At 42.4% G+C, this 26,242-nt stretch overlaps 2 protein-coding genes across 2 annotated transcripts; one reads left to right on the top strand and one right to left on the bottom strand.

Annotated features, from left to right (window-relative positions):
* Window positions 1-4,140: 4,140 nt before the first annotated feature.
* exoc5 (exocyst complex component 5) lies at window positions 4,141-12,852 on the bottom strand. The gene is made up of 18 exons (XM_072457377.1): window positions 12,631-12,852; window positions 12,209-12,303; window positions 11,267-11,414; window positions 10,985-11,179; window positions 9,589-9,653; window positions 9,397-9,425; window positions 9,209-9,318; window positions 9,091-9,135; window positions 8,867-9,007; window positions 8,712-8,794; window positions 7,673-7,882; window positions 7,445-7,592; window positions 6,557-6,665; window positions 6,355-6,475; window positions 6,200-6,286; window positions 6,024-6,132; window positions 5,737-5,952; window positions 4,141-4,974 (listed from the first exon to the last, which is right to left on the bottom strand). Exons 1-18 carry the CDS (start codon window positions 12,655-12,657, stop codon window positions 4,786-4,788), a joined length of 2,127 nt encoding a protein of 708 aa, XP_072313478.1. The 5' UTR covers window positions 12,658-12,852; the 3' UTR covers window positions 4,141-4,785.
* A 162-nt stretch (window positions 12,853-13,014) lies between these two features.
* Window positions 13,015-16,093, top strand: ap5m1 (adaptor related protein complex 5 subunit mu 1). The gene is made up of 8 exons (XM_072458042.1): window positions 13,015-13,089; window positions 13,415-14,072; window positions 14,195-14,422; window positions 14,519-14,658; window positions 14,748-14,833; window positions 14,914-15,026; window positions 15,799-15,895; window positions 15,975-16,093. The coding sequence occupies exons 1-8, from the start codon at window positions 13,022-13,024 to the stop codon at window positions 16,055-16,057; spliced, it is 1,473 nt and encodes a 490-aa protein (XP_072314143.1). The 5' UTR covers window positions 13,015-13,021; the 3' UTR covers window positions 16,058-16,093.
* The last annotated feature ends 10,149 nt before the right edge of the window (window positions 16,094-26,242 follow it).

Genomic DNA, 26,242 nt, shown 5'->3' with positions numbered 1-26,242 from the left:
GCTCGCGCTACAGCAGCTCAGCGCTGGCACACGCGGGCCTGTTCATCCACGGAGCGTGGCCCGGGGCGAAAGCTTGATTAGACAAACGCACTTGCTTTGGTGATGCACTGTTTCATCTGGAGTGAGGAGAGACCTCTGTGTGTGTGCCATGTTCTGCTGCACATCAGTGTGCGCAGGGCCACGGGCAGATGTAGCTCTGCCCTGTGAGCCGCGCGTTTAGCGCGTGTAGCGCGCCGCTCCCGCTCCATCACAATCAATTAGTTCTTTAAAGTGTCTGTGATGTGAACATGGGCTCCCGTGTAGGCCGTTTGATGTGCATTTGTACTGTTTAGTATGGGCCACATTTGTCACACATGCAGTGTTTGACATGCGTGTACTCTGCCTAATGACACATGCAGAGGACCGTCTGGATAAACACAGAAAAGTATCAAATAAAGTTGTAAGTTGAAAATAAAGTTACTCTAGTATTTTTTCTCTCTCTTTCCCCCCAAAAAACAGTTATTTTAAAATCACAACCCTTCCTATCAGTTTGCAGCATTGACATTTGCTAAAATAATAAAATAATTGTCCTTACTAATATTGTATGTAACAATAATTGTAATATTCTAACACTATTCATGTTGTTAAGCCCATCACAGTGAATAAACACTGCCCTTAGGCTTCAGCCCTAAGAGCCTTAGCTGCAGGCATAGGGCCCACAACAGAATCAGAATTACAAGTAAAATAAAATAAAATGAATTCAAGTATATGTAATCGATGAGTTATTCCCATCCATCTTCACCCTTCCTAACATTATGAGAGGACGTGTTGAGCCGAATTAATGTGTTCAGTGTTTGGAGTGGTGCATATTTGAGGCTCACAGACATGTTTGGTGTGCTGTAGACCCCGGAGCCCTCAGCTAGAGTGCCAGTCTGTTCCTGTGGAGCGCTGAACCAGACCAAGCAGCCAAAAGAGAGAAGGAGAGGAGAGGGAGAGAGGAGAGGGAGAGAGTGGGGCTGGGGCACAGGGCCAGCACAGAGCAGTGGAAACGCTCCTCCACGCCTCACAATTAATACTGCTTCTAAAGGAGACATGGCACGACGCAGAGAGGCACAAACAAGAGCACACTGTTACATTTGCACTCTTAAAGGGGCGCTGCATATGCTCCGGCTGAATGTAGCCCAGCAGAGGAGCAGAGTTGGCATCACTCACATCCTGCACAGCTCCTGCCGCTCTCAAGGTGGCCGTCACCTGTGCCATTTTGGACAGGGCATTTTCTGGGCACCGGGTCAGAGCCAGGGCAACATCTGCAGCACACCAGAGCTCCTGGCTGTAAGCCCAAGACCAGACACGACCGATGTTCATTTACACTATAGTTATAGAGTTCAAGAACAAATGGAAACGATCACACTGGTTGTTTGCAGTTATGCATGTTTAGTATATTGAGTAACAGGAGTAATAAAAAGCCAGTTATAAATATTTGAAGTAATATGTGTGTACAATTGTGGCTGCTTTTACAGTCCATTCACTTTTTTTTTTGCAATATTTGAACCTCAACCATGACATTTATAGCCAATTTTTAGCACATTTCTGATGAATTGCTGTCTGAATATTGTCATTGCAATAACCAAAATGCTTTTTGTCAATATTTCCCACTCTTAAAGTGTTTTGTACTAAGCCTACAATACTTACAATATTTATTATACTGTGTATCAACTCATCGTTCAATACATGATAGATGGAACAATATGTTTTGGAGCTCAATTAGGTGAACCTATTTTGTGGTATATTAACATTTTAGCCGTAGAAGGATGAATAATTAAAATCTATGACCCATTTATGATACTTAAGTGTTTCATTCTGTTATTTATTTCTGCAAAAAATATTTGTTTACATCATTTACTGTAATATTTCCATGCAACAATCTATTGCACTCGAAAAAATGTATCGTGACAGGTTTGAGTAGTGTTCAGGCTTGAGTATTGGTCCAAAGTACATTTTTTGTTATTTATTATTTAAAAAAATATATTTGTGACCTGAAAGATAGTCACCCTGCAACCAGAGAGTGCTGGGTTCAAATAAGTAGACTTCAGAAGCTAGTAAGTAATAGTGGTGGTACAGAGCGCAGCAGAAGTTATGGAGGTATATTTTGCTATTATTCTATAGATTTTCATTTTAAAAGGTGACATATTATGCTTTATTCTGGAACCTAATAATACACTACAACATAAGTAGATCACTATTTTATATTTTGTTAATTGAAAATGGCTCATAGAACCTACCTACCTACCTAATGTGTATCATTTTGAATCGCAAATCAGTGTAGGGCAGAGGGTGGAGATAGGGGGTAGATGTAAGCAGGAATTCTCTGAGCTCTCAAAAATATAGTATTACTCAACTAGTATACTATGAACCAATCAAAATAGAACTTTGAGTAAAGATATGAAGAAACACCAGTGAAACATGGCTAAAAGCTCACAAAAGGAAATATGCAAAGTCCCCTTTAACTAGTTACTTTAAATACTTTTACTACAGTAATATCCAGTGACATTTTGAAGTAACAGTAGTTCCCTTCTAGTCCTGATTTGAACTGATTCTCCCCGTGTTTCATCAGTTGAAACAATCCCATCTGTGTGCAGTGTGTGTATTCTCAATTAGCTGGCTCACGTCAACTCTGCATCTTCTTGTTGCTAATGCGGCCCCAGCGCTGCGTCCCCGCCGAGCCCACCTGAGCCATCTCTCTAATGGTGAGGAAATCGAGTGCACAACTGGATACAAGCCGGCTGCACGCTAAAGAGCAAATCATTATGCATCATTAGGTGAAGACTTAGTTTAAACGTGTTTAGCAGGAATTAAGCAAAGCTGTTGTTGACATGGATTGACTGCTGTAATGCTTTATTGTCAGCGCTCCAGGAGGCAGAGGCAGGGCCAGGGCTGGAGTACCACTGCACTCAAAGCAAAGCATTATGGGATGTTGGAGGACCAGCCGGGCATGAAGCTAGAGTGGACAAACAGGACCGGTCACGTGGTAAATGGCACAGGCTCCTCCTAAAGCTTGGGCTCGATCAGTGTGCAATGAATTGGAAAATGTTTTGATGTAAAATGTACAGCAAAGAATGACACAGTTCAACATGTGATTCTAATTCCTTACAATGGAAACCTGTGCTTAGAAAAGTCAGGTTTTCACTTTGACAGAGGATGTTCCGTTCTAAATGAGAGAACAATGAACTGGGATCTTCTGGTGAAACTTTGTGCTTTTAGTTGACAGTGCGGTGCATTTGTCCTGGTGTCTGTCTCTTGCCAAATGTGTATGTGCTAGAGTGGCTCACAGTGACGCAGAGGAGAGGACAGTCTTATCCAGTGCACCAGTGTTGACAGCATCACTAATCCCCTCCACCTGCTCAAACAGCCACCCCAAAAAGCAGAGCCCCCTCCCTGGTGTGTGCGTGTGCTGGGAGTCCCCAGGGCCTCGCTGTGCTGCTGCCTCCGTCTCCACACCGGTTATCAAGCTTGGCCCGGCTCCTCTCCCTCCTCCCCTCCATCAAACACACACAGTAATCGCTGCAAAAACAAATACTTTTCAAATGTTTGGAATGGGCCCACTGTTTGCATCAGGGCCTAACAAAATAATTTTTACAAGCTATCCAGTTGTGATTAGGGCTGAGAGAATTGAATTTATGTGGCATTGATAATATTAATATTAGCCTAATTAATGATGTTGTTTGAACTTGCCCCGCTCTGTGTACCTTCTACACAACACTAACCAGCTGGAGCTGCAGCTGAGCTCAGGCATCTCTATCTGCCCGCTCTTCCCAGTCCATGACTACAGCACACAATTCATCAACTGGCAGATATCTAATCCCCTCTGGCTCTGCACACTTCCTCAAGTCAAAGAAAGAACTTTACTCTGGTGGCAAGAATTCCCATGAATACTTGATGACTTTCATAGAAAGGCGAACTGTTTCATCTTGCTTTCAAAGTGACATTCGCAGTCAGTAACTTTCAATTCACTGCTCAGTCTCAGAACAGAGGCGTGATGATTGCACCATCTTTGAAATGAGTTGCTAATTGAGGTAAACAGTAGTGCTGAGAGCAGCTGTAAGCAGCAGAGTCTTTGACAATGTGACTGTCAGGTTGTGAGCAGACACATTAACACATGACTGTGGTTTGTTTCTTTAATCAGCGAGGTCACATCAGAGAATGTTCTGACCCAGAAACAGCCTCAGAGCATCAGAGCATCAGAGCAGCGCTGTGTGCAGCCTGTGCACTCACATTCACACACTCAGTGCCATCCAGAGGGGCTGAGACTGGACCACCCCAACAGCTTCATAACACTCACTGGGATGACCTCTGCTCCAGCAGGTCTCAGGTCAGGGGTCAGAGGTGGTCATGTGGCTGTCAGACACAGAGCCCTATCTCGTGCTTCTCTCAGAGCTCTGCACTTGATTGCACTGAGGCTCTGACAGCTTTCTTTGACTGTAGCTTTAGGTTTATTCCTGCACAGCCACAGAATTACATATATATTTGGCACAATCAATGTCTTTATATATGCACAGAATTCAGTGTTATCCAGTTTACATATATTTTCTGAAATCCAACCATGAGGACTTGAAGAATTAGTATTTAAAACAATTGAAAAGAGTCTAATGACATCAAAATGAAGTAAAGTAAAATGCACATATGCCTCCTTCTTGGTTTCCCACAACAGTCTTCTGTGGGTCGCTCCCTGAGGCAGGGACGAGCATCTTCAAGGTGCATGTTTCAGCTCAAAGCCCTTGTGGACGGAGTGAGGAGCCCGGCCGCTCACTAGCTGAAGTGGCGCCCCAGCCTGGACTGCCTGTAGTCCACCCTCAGCTGGACGAAGGCGTGGAGCAGGTTGCGGTCCAGGTTGGTGAGCTGCTCTCCAGAACACACCTGCTTCAGGTTGTCAGGGGCGACCACCAGGAGGTTACACAGAGCATGGAGAGTGTCGAAGAGCTGCAGCACCAAAGGGACCTACAAAAAAGTGCAAAAATATAACATATTATAGTATTTATTTATTCAACCTAACCTACATGAATTCTAACATTTCATTAAGTTTGTATTCTATACACAAATAATAATATTGCCACACACACATTCTCAAACAGCAACAGAGGGAGGAAGTCCAAGTTAAAATGTTACTTCCCCAAATCGTTACATGCTCATGACTTAAATCAAAATCAATACCCAAATACTAAAGTAAAACTAGATTCAAAACTAGACACACATTTCAATTGTTGGACAAAAGTTGGACTTTACTTGGTTTTAGAATTGTCTTGGTTTATATAAGAACTAGTACAACTGAATTATTTGTGTAGGAAATTAAGATTATATGCGTTTTTTCCGTAGGATCAAAATTGAGTTTGACATTTTAGTATCATCAACTCTAACTGGCTCTCACAAACCCCTCTGCACACGGCCCAATTCTTTATATGCATTTTTTCTTAAATTTGTTGGTTGTCTTAACAATAAACTCTGCTTTATACACAAACACCATCAAATGGACAACACACAGCTGTCACAAATTGCTGCTTTTTCCAATATTCTCAACCCATTCCATTTACTACAAGGAAAAACGCCTACAAACAACAGAGCCTTACAACCCTAACTTATTCTGTCACAAGCAAAAAGCTAAAGGGAAACAGTATTTTGTTATATAGACACATCATTTAGCTTTCCTTTGACGTAGCGCCTCAGGAACCCGGCCCCCTCTCTCCCTCTCCCCCTCTCTCTCACCCGGAAGTCCTTGGCGCAGCGTCGGTATTCGGCCACGTCGCAGATGGCCAGCATGCCCCCCATGGAGCTGTAGCTGAACTGCTGCAGGTGCTCGTGGATCAGCCTGTGGAAGCGGATCCCCAGCTCCGTCAGCACCGTGTCCACGTTCTTCCCGTCCATGGACTTCCTCACGTGCTCCACCTGACGCCTCACGTACGCGCACACTTTAGAGCAGGCCTGCAATGAGAAGCAACATTCAAAACACTGTGTCTAAATATATCAGATGATTGCAGTTGAATGAGTCTTACTGTGGTGTACTGGATCATGACATTGTTCTCGTCTTCAGGCCTAAAATCAGTCTTCTTCTGTTCTGTTGCCAAAATGTGCTTCATCTGTCCCGCCATGCAGTTTAGTGTTCTATTTAGAGCAGGGAATATGTTTAGGCTTCGCTTTCTGCAATCCATTGTTTCATCATTTGCTCTACCTGTCAATTCCAGTGTCCAGTTTGACTTCCATTTGTTCGATCACCTCCTTCTTCTTGTGCAGGCACTCGGCCAACTTTGGTGATGAGCTGAGAAGACACATTTTGTAATGCAAGTACTTTACAAAAGTAACCGAGGAAGAGGTTTTGGTACAGACCTTATTAGTGGCATTAGCTGGTCATTGAACTGCTTATCAAACAGGTGAAATATGGAGTTTGCCTGTTGAACCACATCCAGGAAGTACAAGTTTGCATTTTTGGCATCGGGTGAGGGAATGGCTGCATAAAACAACATGCTCACTTTTAATACAGAGATTTATTAGGTTTTTATTGACATGTTTTAGAGGAGTGGTCACCTACCGGCCAGGCCAATCTCCAGGGCATAATCTATGTGGTCCACACACAGATGTTCTACTAACAATAGAAAGATTGAGAAGGCGTTTCTCGGCAGGTCAGAAGGATCTGAAAGCTACATAAAAATAATTCAAATCAACACCACACTCATATAAGCGCTGATAATAGTTTATATATATGTTGTACTAGATTTTTACGTTCATAAAAATGTGGAAAACTGTTTACACATTATTCCTCACTTTGTTAATGCATTCTTAACATTTTAGTTGTTCACCGCACTGAGTTTATGAGCACATTTTACAACTTTCAGAGGCCAGAACAAAGTTTTACGGTCACGCCACTGATAAACACAACTAGCATGCTAACAGCGCACCAGCATTACCTCCTGGTTTGCAAACGATAAAACACTCCATAATTGGATGCGGAGCGTGCATACAAAAAGAAGCCAGTCTATTATAACATGACTCAAACAGATTTGTTGTAAAAACTAAAATGTAATCACTGAAATGATTTGGAGATAAATAACTCGCAGGGGAAATGTAAATTAAGTTAAGAGTTTAAATTGTTTGCTTTTTGTCCCTTTAAAGTGCATTGCAAGTTATCATGGTTTCATTAGGTGGGATTGTACCTAGTATAGTTATAGTTTGAAGTATACAATGATAGGAAGTAGAACTGAGAATGAAATGCTTTTATCTAGATCATTTAATGCCTTTTAATGCATTCACAGCGCTTTTTAAAGATTACCCACAATGCCAGTGCTCTTGCTTGGCATGATAAATAAGCAAATATGTAACTTAAAAATAATTGTGAACATTCATATTACTGATTCGATTCGATATATTCTGCAGCCCTAAAAGGCACTTTAAATCCATTGCAGATGGACGGATTCCTCACCCTGTGGCATCTCTCAAAAGCATGTCTGGTTTCCTGCAGGAGATTGACCACCAGCTCTGGGGACAGAAAGGTCTCTCCGTGGGTGTCGATGCTGGGACCTAGGGGCAGATTGGTGCGCTGTCTGATCCTCTCCTTTAACTCCTGGATACTGTGGCGGGACATGAAGACAGCCGTGTAAACCGCTAGACCACATAAGAGCCACGACAATCTGGTCAAGCCCACCCGTACCTTCCCGTGCCGATGGGCCGCTTCTGGTGGTTCTTAGAGTCGTAGTAGCGCTGCAGGATCATGCCCCCCCGAGAGCGCAGGTACTCCCTCTCCATGTCCATGTAGCTCTCCAGGTATGTGGAGAAGATGCTCTTTATCAGTTTGGAAAGGAACGTGTGCTTGTCCGAGCCCAGGTTAAACTCGGAGAGCTTAGTGGCCAGAGCTGTGGTGCTGTAATAAGAATGGTTCGGTGTTAGGAGCTTTAAATCATTAGAAGATTTTATTTGTTTGTTTTTAAAGCTTTTGTTGTTTGTAATCTTGTCCCTGATATGCTTAGGTTGAGTCTTTTTTATCAATTCTCTGTCAGTAAAGGCACATGGTTTGGAGATCAGACTTTGGAAGAAGGCATTTTAAGATTTTTATGTTAGAGTTGTCAAAACCCAAAAGGAGGAAGTATGTATTTAAATCTATAACTCGTCTATAGCTCACAAACTACTTGCATGCATTCATTTTCAGGCTTAGAACACATTTCTCAGATGGCAAAGTGAAGCTGGGGTTTCAGCTCTTACTTCCTGGATGACAAGAAATAAAATACTTTATTAGGGGTTAGTTACTTTATTATTAGCGGTGGCACTTTGTCACAAAGTGCTGCTTTTACTATGCACCCATTCCCCAGCTTTACATTTTTATTTTAAACAAAATGTTATTAAAATGTGGTCATGCTTAGATAGTTGCTATGAATATAATGAAAGCAATTATTATTTGCTTTTAATAAGACTAAATCAAATCTAATTAAATATCAAACATTGAGATTGATCATTATGAGGTGGAAGTTTTAATACATCTCGTTGTCATATTGCTCATCCCCATTTATAATTGACTGGGCCCAGAGGCCATCTCAGACCTAATCCAAATTTACCAATTTACATTTGATCAATTTATGCCTATTTATTAGTCTTGTCATTTTTATGTATGGTTTTATTTATTGTGTTATCTATTGTGTAAAATGTGCAATAGAAATGAAGTGGATGGGATTAGATCGCAAAGGGCCATTTACTACCGTGTGTAAAGGTCGTAGAGGTTCTTGAGGTACTGTTCCACATCCGAGTGCCGCGTACTGTCAAGTTTTTCCTTCACATGAGCCTGAGGAAGAATATATCATGAAGACAAAAATACATTTACACTATATCCATTGGTGAGCAAAGACAGATTTACCTGTAGTTTGTTTTCAAAGATGTTCTGGATGAGTTTGGCCATCACAGTCTCGGGGCTGCTGAACACCTCCCCCACCTGCTTGTTGACCCTCTGACAGAGCGCTGCGGTGTCCTCGAACACATCGTTTCTCATGTAGGCTCCCTGTCCCATTAAACATTGTTGAGGAATTTGATAGGAAAACTCACAATATTTATTAATCTTCTAAATGTCTTGAATACACTCACTTCCTGACATTGCTTGATGTAGACATCCACACAATGTGCATAGCCCTGAAGGACAAAGTTACAAACTGTATGAGTGCATTCTTTAAATATATGCCTTAAAAGTGCTGATGTCCCTTACCTTGAAATGTAATAAAACTGCTGCCACTTCCCTCATTCGTCCAATCTCACCCCTGCGCTGGGCTGTTGTAAACTCCTGGATCAACTGTCGCTCCAAATCATGGTATTTACCTTTCAAATGCAAGCAAAAATCTTATATAGTTTGTCATCTTTTGTGGGTCATAGCCAAAGCAAAAACAATAAACTCACTTGCTATTTTGGCCTTGACCTCAGAAAATCTGCCAAATACAAAAACACATTATTGGGTTGCCAAATTGGTTTAGATAATGAGGCATAACTGTATTTGTAAACCAATGTTACATACGTTCATTTTTGATACAAGAGTTGAATGTTAAATAAAGTGCAAGTCTGCTTACTGACAGGGACAAACAGTGAGCTCACCTGTCAAACGGCAGCTCCTGGGCGATGAGGTGCAACTTCTGAATGATGTCAGCTGCCTCTTTAATCTGCACCACAAGAGTGAGAGAGAGAGGAGGAGGATGGGGAAAGAAACAGTGAGAAGAGAGGGAGAGGAGATGGAGAGAGACAGTGAGAGTGAGGGGAGAGGAGAAAGGGCGGGAGGGGAGAGGGAGAAGTAAGTGTCCAATGCAGGTTTAGATGACAGAGGCAGGCCGCTGGCAGTTCTTCTTGTCGCAGTCTGACTTGTGCTGGTGCTGATGAGCAGCCTGCTGCCTGTGTGTTCTCCAGGAGCAGATAACAGGCCCTCACCTGGCCATCAGCAGCTACAGCAGCAGCACATCCACCTCTTTATTGGCATGATTTTTCTGAATGGGCTGTAATCCCACAGGAGTCTAAATCGCCTTCAATAATCTGTCGGGCCAGGGATATGTGTGTAAGGGGCCTGTAGACCCCCTCCCCTCGTGCCTCCTGACATACACGCAGGAGAAAAAGCCAGTGGTAGCAAAGGCCCGCGTTCACAACTCCTCTGTTCGCGCAGATGCCTGACTCAGCTAACATCATTACTGTGCTCCCGTGAGGAGGATCCAGCCTTTCTGCTCGGCGAAGGTTTTCTAAGTATCTGTCCCCCAGCTAAGATTAGCTAAATCCCATGTAAGTAATGTAGCCGTCTCCCTGCAGTCAGGGTTTAGCAGCACTTGTCTCCACGCTGGCGGCCCAGCCCTCCCTTTCAGAAGGATTAGCAAAGCCATACCCCTTCAGCTATTCACTTGCAGCTTTCCTCCTCTCCTCATCTGGAGGTATGCTCAGGAAGTCTGTGGACAGATATTTCAGAACGCCGCTCTGGAAAAACAGGCTCCATCTGTAGCTCTCGTCTGTGGGATTGACCCCAGACTCCCAGCGCGCATCCACTAATGATGCTTCTGCTGACAGGACTTAGTCTAAAGCAGGCCCTACTCTACTGCAACGGCAAAATCAAACTTTCAGGGTCAGCGTTTATTTAGCTCACAGAATTGGCTGAAATAGACAAAAACTGTAATTTGAGTGCATATTATCATTTACTGTACATAAATACTGCAATAATGCGACACAAAGCTGAGGACCAAACACATTTCCACTCCTCGAAAGCCCACTAAATGTAATTAAAGTTGACATGAACATGTTGACATCCATGTTAGTCAATCAGCCAGCTATTGTCACACAGCAAATGACAGTTTATTAATCCAAATTAGCCCAGGGATCCAACTAAAGGGATAAACTTGACAAATTAATATGGGTGGTTTGCCTCCTAATCCTGTTCATTCTCACCTCCAGCGCTGTCTCAGCTGGATACTTGTCACTGCCTACACTGAGCATCAGAGAACACCTGCAGGGCTCTCACCTTGTCTGGGTTATGAAACACATCACTGCGGAGGTCTCCATCCAGGAACTCATTGAAGTAGGTCATGAGACGCTGGGCCTCCACAGCCCTCTGCCGGGGCGTGTTCACCCCCTCCAACTGGTCCCCAAGGTGGCACACCTTAGTCGCCACGTAGCTGATGTGTTCATCCAGCTCCTGAAAGTGCTGAAAGGCCACCTGGATTCATAGAACATCAAACTAAATTAGCAAATGAGACTGGGGAGTGGTATAAAATCAAACGATAAACATAAACACATTCCACACCTGGTTGCTCCTCTGCAGGTCCTGCACTTTGTGAGCAAACTCCTTGGCTTCTCGATGACACTGATGTTCAAGTTTCTCCACTTTCCGTTGGATTTTCTCATCTAGCTGCTTCAGCTCCTCTATATGGCTCTCAAATTCTTCTAACAGTCTATAAAAACATGGGAACCATCAGATCAAAAACAGATGAGTGGACCATCAGACTTGTGCAGTCTGCTAGAGTCATTTGGATTGAGGGTTAAATCTGTCCTACTGACCTCGCACTTATAGTTACTGATTACAGAATAACGCTGTTGCTTAATTCCTGGGCCCTAGACTTAAGAAGCTCTGAGAAGCAGCAGCTTCGTCAGCTGCATTTAAAATGTCATCAGGACGCTGAGGAAATGTTCCAAGTCAGCAGCACATTTCAGAACAGGAAACATCCCAAAACGACGAGTTTATAATCTCCTGACTAATTCCCTCGCACTGGTTGGAGCTTAAAGACATCTCCCATCCTTCCATAGACACACGCTCTGTGGTGACGCAGAATGGTGGCCTCCTCTGATATGTGGGCTCAGGGAGCTTCAGCAAGGTGCTGGTGGTGGAGGAGGCAACAGTTTTATGGAAGAAACAGATAAGTCAGCACACCCAAGTGTAGTTAAACTGGTGTGGCATTTGTGCTTATGAGCGGTAACACAAGCATAAACATCACAGCCACCACCGCAGAGAGCTCAGCTTTGAATACATTCTTAGACATTAGCAAATACTACTATGCCAAGTGCCACAACAATAACAACATTTATAGAAAGCTGAAGTGACAGTACAAAATTGTGAATTAATCTGGATCTATCTAAAGGAAAGTGCTGATGCAGCAAGAGAAAGCAAATCTGATGCCAGTCCAGAGGTCTTTTGCTGTATGTGATCTATAATCAAGCAGATCATGTGACAGTGACAGTCTTCATGTACCTTTTGGGGTCAAAGGCCTCGGCCCCTCCTTTAGAGCCCCCTCCTGGAGTCCTCCAGGCCAGTCTCTCAATGTACTCATCTGCATCGAAGGGCTCCTGCAGGGACAGTGTTCAGGGACAGTGTTCAGAGTGTGAGCAGCTCTTACAAACCACAAACAAAAACAATGAATAGCACTCATTCATAAGCTTCTACATCTATTCTACTTCTGTAGTTAAGTCTATAAGTATTCTGTAGTGCCACTGTGTAAATGAAAAGCATCGGTCCTTATGTATATCTCTTAAATGTTTACAACTGTATACTTCTGCATTTGGGGCTAATTAACCGTATCATACGTCAGAAATAAAAGTGAATAGAAAGGCTTCCATATCTCAGCTTTAGCCGCTGAGCTAAAAAGGGGCTAACACAGCTCGGACTGTTCTTACCTCGAACAGCTGAGCAGTGGTCGCCATGGTAACACTGGCGCCGCAGTCTAAAGTAGAGTAGGGTCAGGGTCCTAAAGCAGAGCAGCACATACACCTCCACATGGATTGGGTGATCTCTGCACAGATGTCCTTTGTTGACAGCTAACACTTAGCTGCAGCTAGCGCTCTAGCCTTTTCCTGTATGAGGGTGGGACAGCTGCAGGCCAGTGCGCATGCGCGCCATCAGCTGAGAGTTGTCACGTGAGGAAACACAGGAAGTGTTGTTCATCTGCTTTTCTTTTCCACATGATTTTGCCTCAGTTGTGATGCAATTACCTGGTGCACAACGGATTAAATATTAATTATTTCTTGGTCCGTATTTTCTAAATGATGGCGTTTTGACGCTGGAGTCATGAGCATCCGGGCTCTGTGGATCATTTCCCTTGAAAAGGGAGACCATGTATCTTTACGATACTCCAAGTAAGTAAATGAGTACATAAATTTACAGGTCCGACCCTTTGTAAAGAGCTGGAGGTTGGTACAACGTTGTTCTCTTGGAATGAAGAAAAACATCTGCCAGTTTAATTTTTGGCTGAGGCTGAAACTAATGACGATTTCATTTAAAAAAAATGCTTTTGTTTGGTATTTATTTAATTCAATCCTAAACGTTTTTTGTTTTTTTTCAAACCAGAATACCTCATTCCATGAGTAAACTGAATCAATTTTCCCTTCAAATGCAGTATTCATCCTCTGCTCTGTGTTCCCTGTATATCAGAAAGCTCAAGTCTCCTCTTTCTCTTTACAGGAGATTTTCCACTGTGGAGCACCGGGCTAAGCTGCTGGCGGGCGCAGTGTATGTCCCTGTCCCAGATGAGGACGTGGTGCTGCAGCTCCTGTTGACTGAGCTGGGGCTGTCAGACTCAGAGAAGTCCTACGTGTCTTCTCGGGACAACTGCTCCCACTGTCCGCGCACCCCAGCCCTGGAGCTGCGTCTGAGCGGCCGTGAGCAGGACACCCTCTGGCCTGTGCTGACTGTTTCTCAGGGATCACTTATTCTGGCATGTTTGCCTTTAGTAGATGTCCCCACAAAACCACGTCCAGCCTTGCTTAGCCTGCTCTCTGTATCCAAAGGCCTCACACTTCTTTCAGGCCTGCAGACATTCCTCCTCAGCTCTGGTAAGTCGGACTCTGAAGGACTGGCCTCCCGACTGGCTCTTTTACCTTCAGTGCTGCTGCAGATCTGCCCCCTGGGAACACCCCTGGACGTTCCTATTGTGGGATCTACTGCCACGTCCACAGCAGCCATACCTGTGGGAAACCAGAAGCAGCCAGCTTGGAAGACAGGACTACACCGAGGCAGAGCAGTAGTTAACGTGGCTCTGACTGAGGTGGTGCGCTCGATGCAGTACGGGAACCCCACCAGACAAGACCTGTGGGATGTCTATGGAACTGTGACATGCAAAGTAAGTTCAAGTTAACCGAGGCTCCAGGGTACATTCCAAACCCCCACCGCCGCCTGCACCACAAATGACCTCTAATACAATTTAAATTCGACAGTTGACAGCTGTTTGTTTTGTTCCTACAGTGTGAAGTGGAGGGTGTTCTTCCTGACGTCACTGTGACCCTGACGCTGCCGCCGAATGGCTCTCCGCTGCAGGACATTCTGGTTCATCCCTGCGTTACTTCCCTGGACGCCAGCATCCTCACAGCCTCCAGCGTGGACAGCAGTGACAGCTCTGCCTTCTCGGGACCCTACAAGTTCCCCTTCTCCCCTCCTCTAGAGGCCTTCAGACTGTGCAGCTATACTTCCCAGGCAAGACGTCAGGAAATTCAACCATGTCCTAAATAAGGGCTGCACAATATGGCTTTTTTATAGTTGTTTATTATTGATTTCCATTGCTTCTGTCAGGTCCCTGTGCCGCCAATCCTCGGTTCTTATCAGCTGAAGATCGAAGACAACCTTTTGCACGTATCAGCCACTTTAAAGCTTCACGAGAGCGTAAAGAACAGCTTTGAATACTGTGAAGCGCACCTGCCATTTTTCAACAGGTATTTACTTCAGATGACACAGGTTTCACACCATTTTAGTCCATATGCATTGTTACATCATTTTGCATATCATTGCATCATCGTTGCAGGGATCAGATGAGTGCGGTGGACGTGAAAGTCAGCCATGGACAGATGGATGTCTCAAAGGAAAAGAACCTGCTTGTGTGGCTCATAGGTATGGTCTCTAATAAATACTTATATATATTAAAAAAACAATCAATTAAATTAATACTTTTAATAATACTGAATTACTAGGGCAAAAATTTTCAAAGTCACGAGAAGTTTCACTTGAAGGGAAGATCAGCTTTGGCGGACCAGCAGCAGGACCCACAGACCCCTTGTGCAGTGAACTTACAGCTTATATTAAGGTGAGTACGTTTGGGACATAGTTGTATCTCTACAGAAAATGTTGCGATAAACGATAATATGCGTTTTATGTCTCTGGCATCTTAAGCCTAAAGCGAGATTAACACTTTTCTGAATGAATTATGTTGTAAATAGAACATGGCACAATGAAAAAAACTCGTAGTTAGTAACTGTATATAATAAGTCCTTGATATGTATGTAATGTAACTGTACTAAAGATCAGAAAAAGTGACTTACTTGTGCAAATACAAGGTACATGGCATAAATATTATTATAATATTGAGCTCCGAATATATTGTTTAATCTCTCAAAATCAATGGGAAAAAAATGAAGCCTCATGGACCAATGACCCCTTCACAGCACAAAGCTCCACCAAAATGAAGCCGCAAAATACTGCCATCCACTGGAGATTTAAATGTATTACAAACAATATAACGTTTATTTTGAAGCTTTTGTCAATTATAAAAATAAGAAGAATTTGTATGATTATTAAATGTTTTTTGCATAGGCATATACAGAATATTTTTTTATTTCAGACAAACCGAAGCCCTTAGTCACATGACTTTCTTGTTCATAACACACGGTTCATTTCAAAGCTTTTTTACACACACTCTTTAGCTCGAACATGGCTTCCAACTCTTGCTTTATTTTGCGTATCACAAGTAAATACTACTATTACTACCTTTGCTAATTCTACTCTGCTCTTCAAATTTGCACTATTACTGTTAAACACCCAAATCTGTAGAATACTTTTCCAAACTGTTTTCCCCACAGTTGTATTTCAAAGTGCCTGATCTCACATTGTCGGGGTGCGTTGTGGACCAGCATTCAGTCCAGGTTTACTCCACTGCCAAATCCAGAATCTTCACCGGTGAGTGCCAAGATCTTGTATTAATTCTGTCCATCAGTTAACATTTCTTAAACATGTTTCCCTTTTGTTTGTCTTTTAGCTCGAGATCTTCAGTCAAGCGAGTATTTTATTTGGAACTCCACAGGCACAGCTCCGGTCTCCTCCGGACAGATGATACTGTGACGTGGGAAAACGGAGATAAAAAGTCACACACAGTCCATTTTCTATACTTTTTTTTTCTTTTTTATGTGCACAAACTATACTATTCTCTTTGTCTAAAGTTTTTTTATTGAAATGGTGGCTGATTGACACATTTATAGGTTTAGGAATGCATGGATTTTCTTTTTTGAATACTACAACTCGGAGACAGAGGGAACAAATGATGATAAATCCAAGAATGGTGCAATATAAACCTTCATTAAATATATTCAACTTGTCAACCGCTTGCATATCCAGTCCTATTTACGCTCACGCCTTCACCCGCCCCCTCGTTTATCCCTTTGCCTGGACACAAGGGCCGACTCTCCATCAGACGCATAATTAGCAGCTGGGGCCCCATCGTCAGCTGCTGTGTTCCTTTGGACTGGTGAATGGGCCGGCCTGCTCTGGACACTGCCTCGGCCACAAAAGGCTCCTCTTTCTGGGCTTGGCAGGAGTCCTCGCACCCCCCTCCCCTTCATCCATCCACTCCCCCTCCCCATCCTGTCAACTAGTTAAAACACACGGGCTCTCCAAGCAGACTGATTAGCCGCTGACCCCCTTGGCCCTCGCAAACTTGAAAGGAACACAGCCTTTTCAGTTACTCGACATGGCTTGGCTAATTGGTCAAAAAGTCACAAGGGGCGCAAGTGGTGGTTTAGCTCTTGAAGTTGCATCGCAGGTGCCTTTATGCTTCAAAAGTATTACGTGGCATTGCTTTAAATTGTGTTTTTAAATGTGTAGGTTGAATACTGTAAGTTGTTGAAAATGCTACTATGATTTATTAACACTGAAATGAATTGTGTATATGATTGATTGAAGTACTAACCAAATAATTGTGTAACTTGCGGAAGAAGTTTTACACTTTTTACTTGTACTTGAATATCTTTTTGTTGGACAAAAATGCAGTGTTGTTCAAAATAAACTCCAGATTAGGACTTGACTGTCTTTCGGGGTAGTTAACAAGTTAATTGATAGATTCAACGAATCGATAATTGAAATGATAATCGTCAACTAATTTAGTAATCGAATAATCGTTACATTTACAGACTTCAAAGCAAATGTTGTGGTATGAAATGCAGTTTAATGGCTCAGACAAGGCAAACAGCACACACAAAATTACACAAGGAACATGTAAATTTAATGTTTCTGATTAAAAAACATACTTTCTGGCTCAAAATTGCTAAAAAATACATTATAATTTCCAAGGTTTTGCTTGATCTAAACATCTAATTAATCACATTTCAAAATAATTGTTAGTTGCAGCCCTATAATCTTTTAAATCAAATATCAGGAAGACAATTCTCATCTCATTTGAGTAATATGTATTTGAAAGTAACAATGCTACGTAAAAGTTTTGACTACTAAACGTTTTAAAAGTGACAAAAGCTCAGAGATGTGAGAAGTTAAACATAATAATCATCAATTTCTTGTGCTGTTGTAGTGAGTTGTTGAACTAAGTAAGTAAATCTGATCCAAATTCAATCATTTACATTAGTTTCCTTTACAGTTATGGCACTATTTACATTCTCTGACTGCTCTACTCTGTGCACGACTCTTCAGATGGACAAAATAAGCAGCGTTTGAATGGTTTCTCGGTCTCCGGTGAGAGCTTTCATTGCGGGCCACATTCTCACGTGGATTTCCCTCTGAAGCCTGACCATGACCAATCCTCTGTCAATCGGAACCAATTGCTCGCATGGCATCCTTTACCTTCTGCGCTCTCTCCGTCCACCTCTGTCTGTGTGCAGTCAACTGGAAAAGGAGAGCTGTACCCTAAATCTCCTGCAGTGCCCCCATATGTGGTCAGTCAGTCTGCAGTCACTGGCCTCTCGCTGGGAGAATGGGCTTCGTTTAAAGAAGAACTTCTTTAAAATCCTAACGCTCGTTTCAATCCTATTTTCAGACCTTTGAATCCTAATGATATATTTGCTTTAGTTCAAATGAAGGAGAGTTTTGTCCTGAGGGTTGTTACGCTCACAAACTGTCCTGACAAACAATACACTGAGACTTGAGGCATTCTGATGACTCCGGTAATAATAATCAGACAAGTTGTCTAAAATGTATAATTCTAGTTTCCATTCATGTTAATAACTCCCAGTGATATTGTAGGTAAATGTTTTGCCCAAAAATAAAACTGATTGTCCACTAAAGTGCAGAAACTTAAACTTAAATATCAATGTTTTTAAGATTACACTGCAAAATAATAGAATGTCTGCAACACTTTGAAATAATGTTCCTTGATAAACTATTTAAAATGCATTAATATGGTCTAGTTATTTGTGTATAAGCCCTTATAAGGCATTTAGAAACATTTATCCTTTGGTTACTGAAAACTATTTGATAAACAGCTCATTAATGCTTTGATTTGGTTATTTATTAATTTCCAGCTTATAGCATATAGTAGGACACATATGGTCTATTTGCATACCCCTACCAACATACAGGTGCACAAACAAGTTCATATGAAATTGCACATATACATTTGAATGTCCCCCATGTGTCCAATGATTCAAGTCAATGAGGAAAATACTAATGGAGAAAAATCGCTCGAAATGGAGAAAAACTGCTCTTACAAACACACACGTTTTTTGTTTATAACTTATTAACATTTATAAGTCCTTATGAGCCTTTTACAAATGATCGTAAATGTTTAAGTGTTTATGAACAAATAACTAGAGCTTATTAACGCCTTATAATTTCTTATAATGATTTATTTCAAAGCGTGTTCTCTTCATGCAGTTTTTTGTTTGCGTGTAAAACAGTTACAGTTACATTTTTAGGTGATTTACAGTAACTCCCATCTTAAACAGATATTATTTGAACTAGTGTAATCCAACAAATAGAAATCACAAATGTTATTTATTCATTGTTTACTCTGTCTGAACTGATCTCTTATAAATGTTCAAGACCTGATCATGGCACTCTGGAAGAAAGAACAAAACAAAGGGAAATCTGGGAACTCCATGAGAATCCACTTGTTATGGTAAAGAGCAAATGAATATCATAACTACCACAACATGTTTGGATACAGATCTGGCTCATTGTTTGGCTCAAATCACTGCGTTAAAAAAAAACATAGTATTTAGAGTTTACATAGTATATAGAGCTAGTTTCAGTTTTTTCATAGCTTTTACCAATAGGGGGCACTGTTAGCTTAGCCATCAGAGTACTTCAATTAATACAAATACAAAACATTACCAGAAATATACAATTTTAACTGTTGTAAACTGAAAATCAAAGTTCATCTTTATTCACTCATCCAGCCACTTCTTTTCAAAACATCTTCATCTGAAAATCCTCCAAAAATATCATGTAAGTAAGTAATTAAGTAAGTCATTTTTATTTGTACAGCACCTTTCTCAGAGAGAAGACAAATACCAGAGTGCTTTTATGTGCTGTAACCCACGGGTGTCATTTGCCAAATAAGACATTACACAAAGCCCTTGTTTGAGTAGCTCAGATCTGATCCAGATTATTAACCAGCACTTTTACAGGGGCTTAGGAGAGCAGATCCCAGATAGTCCCTGATCCTCCCTTCGTGACACCCAGCCTCTTCTCACAGCTCCAGGAGGCAGCAGGGGCCCAGGCGTTCCTGTCCCAGATAAGGTCTCTCTGTGTGGGACGGTCCACAGGGTTGTTCATGGGTCAAGCTGTCGTTAGGTTCTGCAAATACAAAGAAAGTGTCATTTTGAGTGAAACAACATATTGTACAATTGATGTGGAAAAGAATGAAATAAGACATTTTGCCTTCCATGCAAAAGGTTAGCGGTCTAAAGTTTGCCATCCCAATACTCACCAATGCATAATGTTGTTGTGTCGTTGGGCAAGACACTTAAATCGACCTAAAAATGAAATGTGTAACACAGATTGACAGCCACTTAAACATCAGTTAGCCTCCAGGCAGGTGTGGCTTTGGTAAGTTAGCCGAGCTTGTAGTAATATTATTTATTCGTATCGCCTCATGGCCTGGTGGATGACAGGTTGTTGCTTGCCTCCATGGAGATATTTTATGTACAAGTCAGGTCTGTGAAGATGCAAGCACGCTCACAGTAAAAATGCATGTTTTTCAAGGATTTTAGTTCTGTAAAAGCAGTTGTACTGAAGTAAATATTTTTATTTCAGTAACATAAATGCTTTATTTCAGTATTTTACTGTCCACTTATCTTATTCGGTGGGGGTTTAAGAAGGACTAATTATACAGAAATAGGAAATAGACAAGAACATACTATTCAGTTAAGTAGTTAAACAGCAGGTAGACTATGAGACCTGGCAAAGTAATGGTCACATTTTTATTTTTCTAATCCCTTGCAGTGCATATGCCAGGTCAGACTACACATTTCACTAAAACATTTCATTTTAGTGGCAGTTTTGCATTTTTTATCCTTTGGTAACGTTTATAATGTTACTTCCTGGTTGAACATGAAAAGTTTTATAATACAATTCTATAATTGTTAAATAGTAACCATATGCTAAACAAGGCACAATAGGTATGATTGGACCTTGAATACCTGAAAACACCTTTAAACACGTTTACTTTGTTACAGTACATGTTTAAACTGTCTGAAAAATGTTGCATGTAAATGGTCTCTCATTTTGGATGGAATGTCAGTTATTGATGATATATGTAGAGGGACTTTCATTTTCCTATTTTTCTTCTCAAATTGCCTCTTGACGGATTTAAAACTATAATAAATATTTACCAGATACGATACCATTAAACAAAGTAATAATTAGACAAACACAAAGATCCACTGCATAAGCTTTCTGCTGGAGGGTCCGCCACTTCATGTTAGTGCCAGAACAGACCCCTTTAATCAAATCAAATCAAATCAATTTATTTTTGTAAGGCCCAAAATCACAACAACAGTTGCCTCTGAGGGCCACAGGGAGAAATGAATCAACAATGTCTGTGGTGGCGAGGGAGTCAGACAATGTCTGTGGTGGCGAGGGACGATGTCCCAGGGTCCACTGTCCTTAGACTCTCCTTCTCGGCCAGGAAAAACTACAAAAAAAAAAACCTCTTTGGGAAAAAAGCGTAGAAACCTGGAGGAGTTCCAGTGAAGGAGAGATCCGACTCTCACAGACGGACAGACGGACACAAGGAGACTGGAGCTGGACCCACTCTTCAGGCAGAAGAGGGACCGTCTGAGTCGAGCTGGACCCACTCTTCAGGCAGATGAGGGACCGACTGAGGCGAGCTGGACCCACTCTTCAGGCAGATGAGGGACCGTCTGAGTCGAGCTGGACCCACTCTTCAGGCAGATGAGGGACCGTCGGGGGCGAGCTGGACCCACTCTTCAGGCAGATAAGGGACCGTCGGGGGCGAGCTGGACCCACTCTTCAGGCAGATGAGGGACCGACTGAGGCGAGCTGGACCCACTCTTCAGGCAGATGAGGGACCGACTGAGGCGAGCTGGACCCACTCTTCAGGCAGATGAGGGACCGTCGGGGGCGAGCTGGACCCACTCTTCAGGCAGATGAGGGACCGACTGAGGCGAGCTGGACCCACTCTTCAGGCAGATGAGGGACCGACTGAGGCGAGCTGGACCCACTCTTCAGGCAGATGAGGGACCGTCCACACAGGGCAGGGACCACTTCACCAGGGGAGGGGCATCTGGGTCCACAGGTCCTCAGGAGTGAGAGAAAGAAAAGAAGGCGGTGAACAGTTTGCAAGTGGAATCAAAAAATAAATATTGTTTGATAGCATAAGTAGTCAGAAGAAGAAGAGGATAGTGCTCAAGCTGTCATACTTCCCCCAGCATAGTTACTCTTAGGGCAGCGTAGCTAAAGCTGTGGGTTTATGTTTCTGTTCCTAACTACTCTGACCATAAGCGATTTCGAAGAGGAACGTTTTAAGCCTGGACTTAAATGAAGAGACTGTGTCAGCATATTTAACATGGGTCGGGAGCTGATTCCATAACACAGGAGCTTGGTGGCTAAACGCTCTACCTCCTACAGTACTTTTAGAGACTCTTGGGACCACCAGAAGGCCGGCATTCTGAGAGCGAAGAGCTCTGTTTGGATGATATGGTTCTATAGCATCTTTGAGGTCGGATGGGGCCATGTCATTTATGGCTTTGTAGGTCAAGAGTAGAATTTTGAATTTGATTCTAGACTCGACGGGGAGCCAGTGAAGAGACTTCAGCACTGGCGTAATGTGCTCTCTTCTTTTTGTTCCTGTTAGTAATCTTGCTGCTGCATTTTGAACCAGTTGAAAGCTTTTTATGGAGCTTTTAGGACACGCTGCAAGCAGGGAGTTACAGTAGTCTAATCTAGTCGTTACAAATGCATGGATAAGTTTTTCGGCATCACTTTTAGGCAGGATTCTTCTGATTTTGGCTATGTTGCGCAAATGGAAATAGGCTGTTTTACAAGCTTGATTTATATGAGCTTTAAATGAGAGCTCCTGGTCAAATAAGACTCCAAGGTTTCTTACAGTAGAACTGGAGGCTACACTGACATTGTCCAGTGTGACTATCTGCTCAGATAGAGCGTCTCGTAGATGCTTAGGGCCAAGCACAATGACCTCGGTTTTTTCAGGGTTAAGAAGCAGGTAGTTTAGTGTCATCCAGGTTTTTATCTCCTTCACACAAGTACTAAGTCTGTCTACTTGATCGCTCTGATCAGGTTTCATTGATAAATACAGCTGAGTGTCATCTGCATAGCAGTGGAAGTTAATGTCATGCTTTCTGATAATGTTGCCTAATGGCAGCATATAAAGAGTAAACAGAATTGGACCAAGTACCGAACCCTGTGGCACACCGTAAATTACTTTAGAGCTTGGTGAGGAGCTCTGGATTACATTAACAAATTGGAACCTATCAGATAGATAGGATTTAAACCAGCTGAGGGCTGTTCCTCCAACACCTACATCACATTCTAACCTCTGCAGTAAGTGTCATTACCATACACTGCACAGAAACCCTAATGTCTCTCCTGCTCTCTATCCTGCTGCAGGTGGCTTCTCCTGTATCTGGACATTTTTAGAGAGAGGTCAGTCTGAGTGTCCAGAACTCTGCTCTGGACAAAACATTGAAGTTACAACATGAGATTTCTGATAAAAGACCATTAGTGTTTCCCCATGTTCTATCTTCGGCCTTGCCTTCACATTTCCCCTCAGCATCAATCAATCACATCTGAATTATTGATGCCACATTATGTACTTAAGCTATATACAGTCTCTTACCTGAATGGGACGTGCGGAGCCGAGCGGTCGCGCCCCATTAGAGACCCTGCTCTGGACACATTAGTACTGTACTGTAGATTAAAGGATGAACAAAGGGACGCAGAACGGGAGGGAACTACAACTTTTTTTTCTCTAACTATGGCAAACAGTATTGTGGTCTTCTGAGTAGATTTGAATGAGTGATGCTAATGTTGTCAGTCTGATTTGATGTGCCCGTAGAGTGAAGCTCTTTTGTACAGTTTTGTATTGCATTTGTAACAACAATTAAATCTTTTACAATCATTAAAATATGTATTTTTCTTTACTAACCTGGTTTTGTTTCCTCTTTCAGTGGTGGTAGGACTGTCCTCTGCTGTTGTATGTTTCCTCTTGTAGTTCAGTCCAACTTGTGTCCACTTCCTTTGGCTTTTCAATGCTGCAACTTTACACGTGCACGGTTTGGAGCCAATGGACTTTACACAAAACTACATCCTAAATGATTGTCTATAAAATGTACAAATCACGTTGCCTCTCCAGTCCTCATATGTGTTACTAATATGTTATGTTTCTATAGCAACCCTCCCCATAGGTTATGCTGTAACTCCTAAGTTAATGCTTGAAAGAACCGGTTGTTTTCTACACCCTGGAGTCTGGAGAAGCCCTGAGGTGACAGTCAAGTCACTGTCTCTGTGCGTGAAGTGAGTAAAGCTGTGCTGCAGTACTTTACTTTACTGTCTTTACTGTGTGGAGTGAGTAAAGCTGTGCTGCAGTACTGTACTTTACTGTCTTTACTGTGTGGAGTGAGTAAAGCTGTGCTGCAGTACTTTACTTTACTGTCTTTACTGTGTGGAGTGAGTAAAGCTGTGCTGCAGTACTTTACTTTACTGTCTTTACTGTGTGGAGTGAGTAAAGCTGTGCTGCAGTACTGTACTTTACTGTCTTTACTGTGTGAAGTGAGTAAAGCTGTGCTGCAGTACTGTACTTTACTGTCTTTACTGTGTGAAGTGAGTAAAGCTGTGCTGCAGTACTTTACTTTACTGTCTTTACTGTGTGGAGTGAGTAAAGCTGTGCTGCAGTACTGTACTTTACTGTCTTTACTGTGTGGAGTGAGTAAAGCTGTGCTGCAGTACTTTACTTTACTGTCTTTACTGTGTGGAGTGAGTAAAGCTGTGCTGCAGTACTGTACTTTACTGTCTTTACTGTGTGGAGTGAGTAAAGCTGTGCTGCAGTACTTTACTTTACTGTCTTTACTGTGTGGAGTGAGTAAAGCTGTGCTGCAGTACTGTACTTTACTGTCTTTACTGTGTGGAGTGAGTAAAGCTGTGCTGCAGTACTTTACTTTACTGTCTTTACTGTGTGAAGTGAGTAAAGCTGTGCTGCAGTACTGTACTTTACTGTCTTTACTGTGTGGAGTGAGTAAAGCTGTGCTGCAGTACTGTACTTTACTGTCTTTACTGTGTGGAGTGAGTAAAGCTGTGCTGCAGTACTTTACTTTACTGTCTTTACTGTGTGGAGTGAGTAAAGCTGTGCTGCAGTACTGTACTTTACTGTCTTTACTGTGTGGAGTGAGTAAAGCTGTGCTGCAGTACTGTACTTTACTGTCTTTACTGTGTGGAGTGAGTAAAGCTGTGCTGCAGTACTGTACTTTACTGTCTTTACTGTGTGAAGTGAGTAAAGCTGTGCTGCAGTACTGTACTTTACTGTCTTTACTGTGTGGAGTGAGTAAAGCTGTGCTGCAGTACTGTACTTTACTGTCTTTACTGTGTGGAGTGAGTAAAGCTGTGCTGCAGTACTTTACTTTACTGTCTTTACTGTGTGAAGTGAGTAAAGCTGTGCTGCAGTACTGTACTTTACTGTCTTTACTGTGTGGAGTGAGTAAAGCTGTGCTGCAGTACTGTACTTTACTGTCCTTACTGTGTGAAGTGAGTAAAGCTGTGCTGCAGTACTTTACTTTACTGTCTTTACTGTGTGGAGTGAGTAAAGCTGTGCTGCTGTACTGTACTTTTCTGTCTTTACTGTGTGGAGTGAGTAAAGCTGTGCTGCAGTACTGTACTTTACTGTCTTTACTGTGTGAAGTGAGTAAAGCTGTGCTGCAGTACTGTACTTTACTGTCTTTACTGTGTGAAGTGAGTAAAGCTGTGCTGCAGTACTTTACTTTACTGTCTTTACTGTGTGAAGTGAGTAAAGCTGTGCTGCAGTACTGTACTTTACTGTCTTTACTGTGTGGAGTGAGTAAAGCTGTGCTGCAGTACTGTACTTTACTGTCTTTACTGTGTGGAGTGAGTAAAGCTGTGCTGCAGTACTGTACTTTACTGTCTTTACTGTGTGGAGTGAGTAAAGCTGTGCTGCAGTACTGTACTTTACTGTCTTTACTGTGTGGAGTGAGTAAAGCTGTGCTGCAGTACTGTACTTTACTGTCTTTACTGTGTGGAGTGAGTAAAGCTGTGCTGCAGTACTTTACTTTACTGTCTTTACTGTGTGGAGTGAGTAAAGCTGTGCTGCAGTACTTTACTTTACTGTCTTTACTGTGTGAAGTGAGTAAAGCTGTGCTGCAGTACTGTACTTTACTGTCTTTACTGTGTGGAGTGAGTAAAGCTGTGCTGCAGTACTGTACTTTACTGTCTTTACTGTGTGGAGTGAGTAAAGCTGTGCTGCAGTACTTTACTTTACTGTCTTTACTGTGTGGAGTGAGTAAAGCTGTGCTGCAGTACTGTACTTTACTGTCTTTACTGTGTGGAGTGAGTAAAGCTGTGCTGCAGTACTGTACTTTACTGTCTTTACTGTGTGAAGTGAGTAAAGCTGTGCTGCAGTACTTTACTTTACTGTTTTTACTGTGTGGAGTGAGTAAAGCTGTGCTGCAGCACTTTACTTTACTGTCTTTACTGTGTGGAGTGAGTAAAGCTGTGCTGCAGTACTGTACTTTACTGTCTTTACTGTGTGAAGTGAGTAAAGCTGTGCTGCAGTACTGTACTTTACTGTCTTTACTGTGTGGAGTGAGTAAA

Source organism: Eucyclogobius newberryi, unplaced genomic scaffold, assembly GCF_026437365.1.
Source record: "Eucyclogobius newberryi isolate DKJ021-1_F unplaced genomic scaffold, fEucNew1.0.hap1 SCAF_21, whole genome shotgun sequence".
Lineage (NCBI taxonomy): Eukaryota > Metazoa > Chordata > Actinopteri > Gobiiformes > Gobiidae > Eucyclogobius > Eucyclogobius newberryi.
The sequence above is the reverse complement of the archived record's forward strand: the minus strand, read 5'-3'. Positions and strand labels throughout refer to the sequence as shown.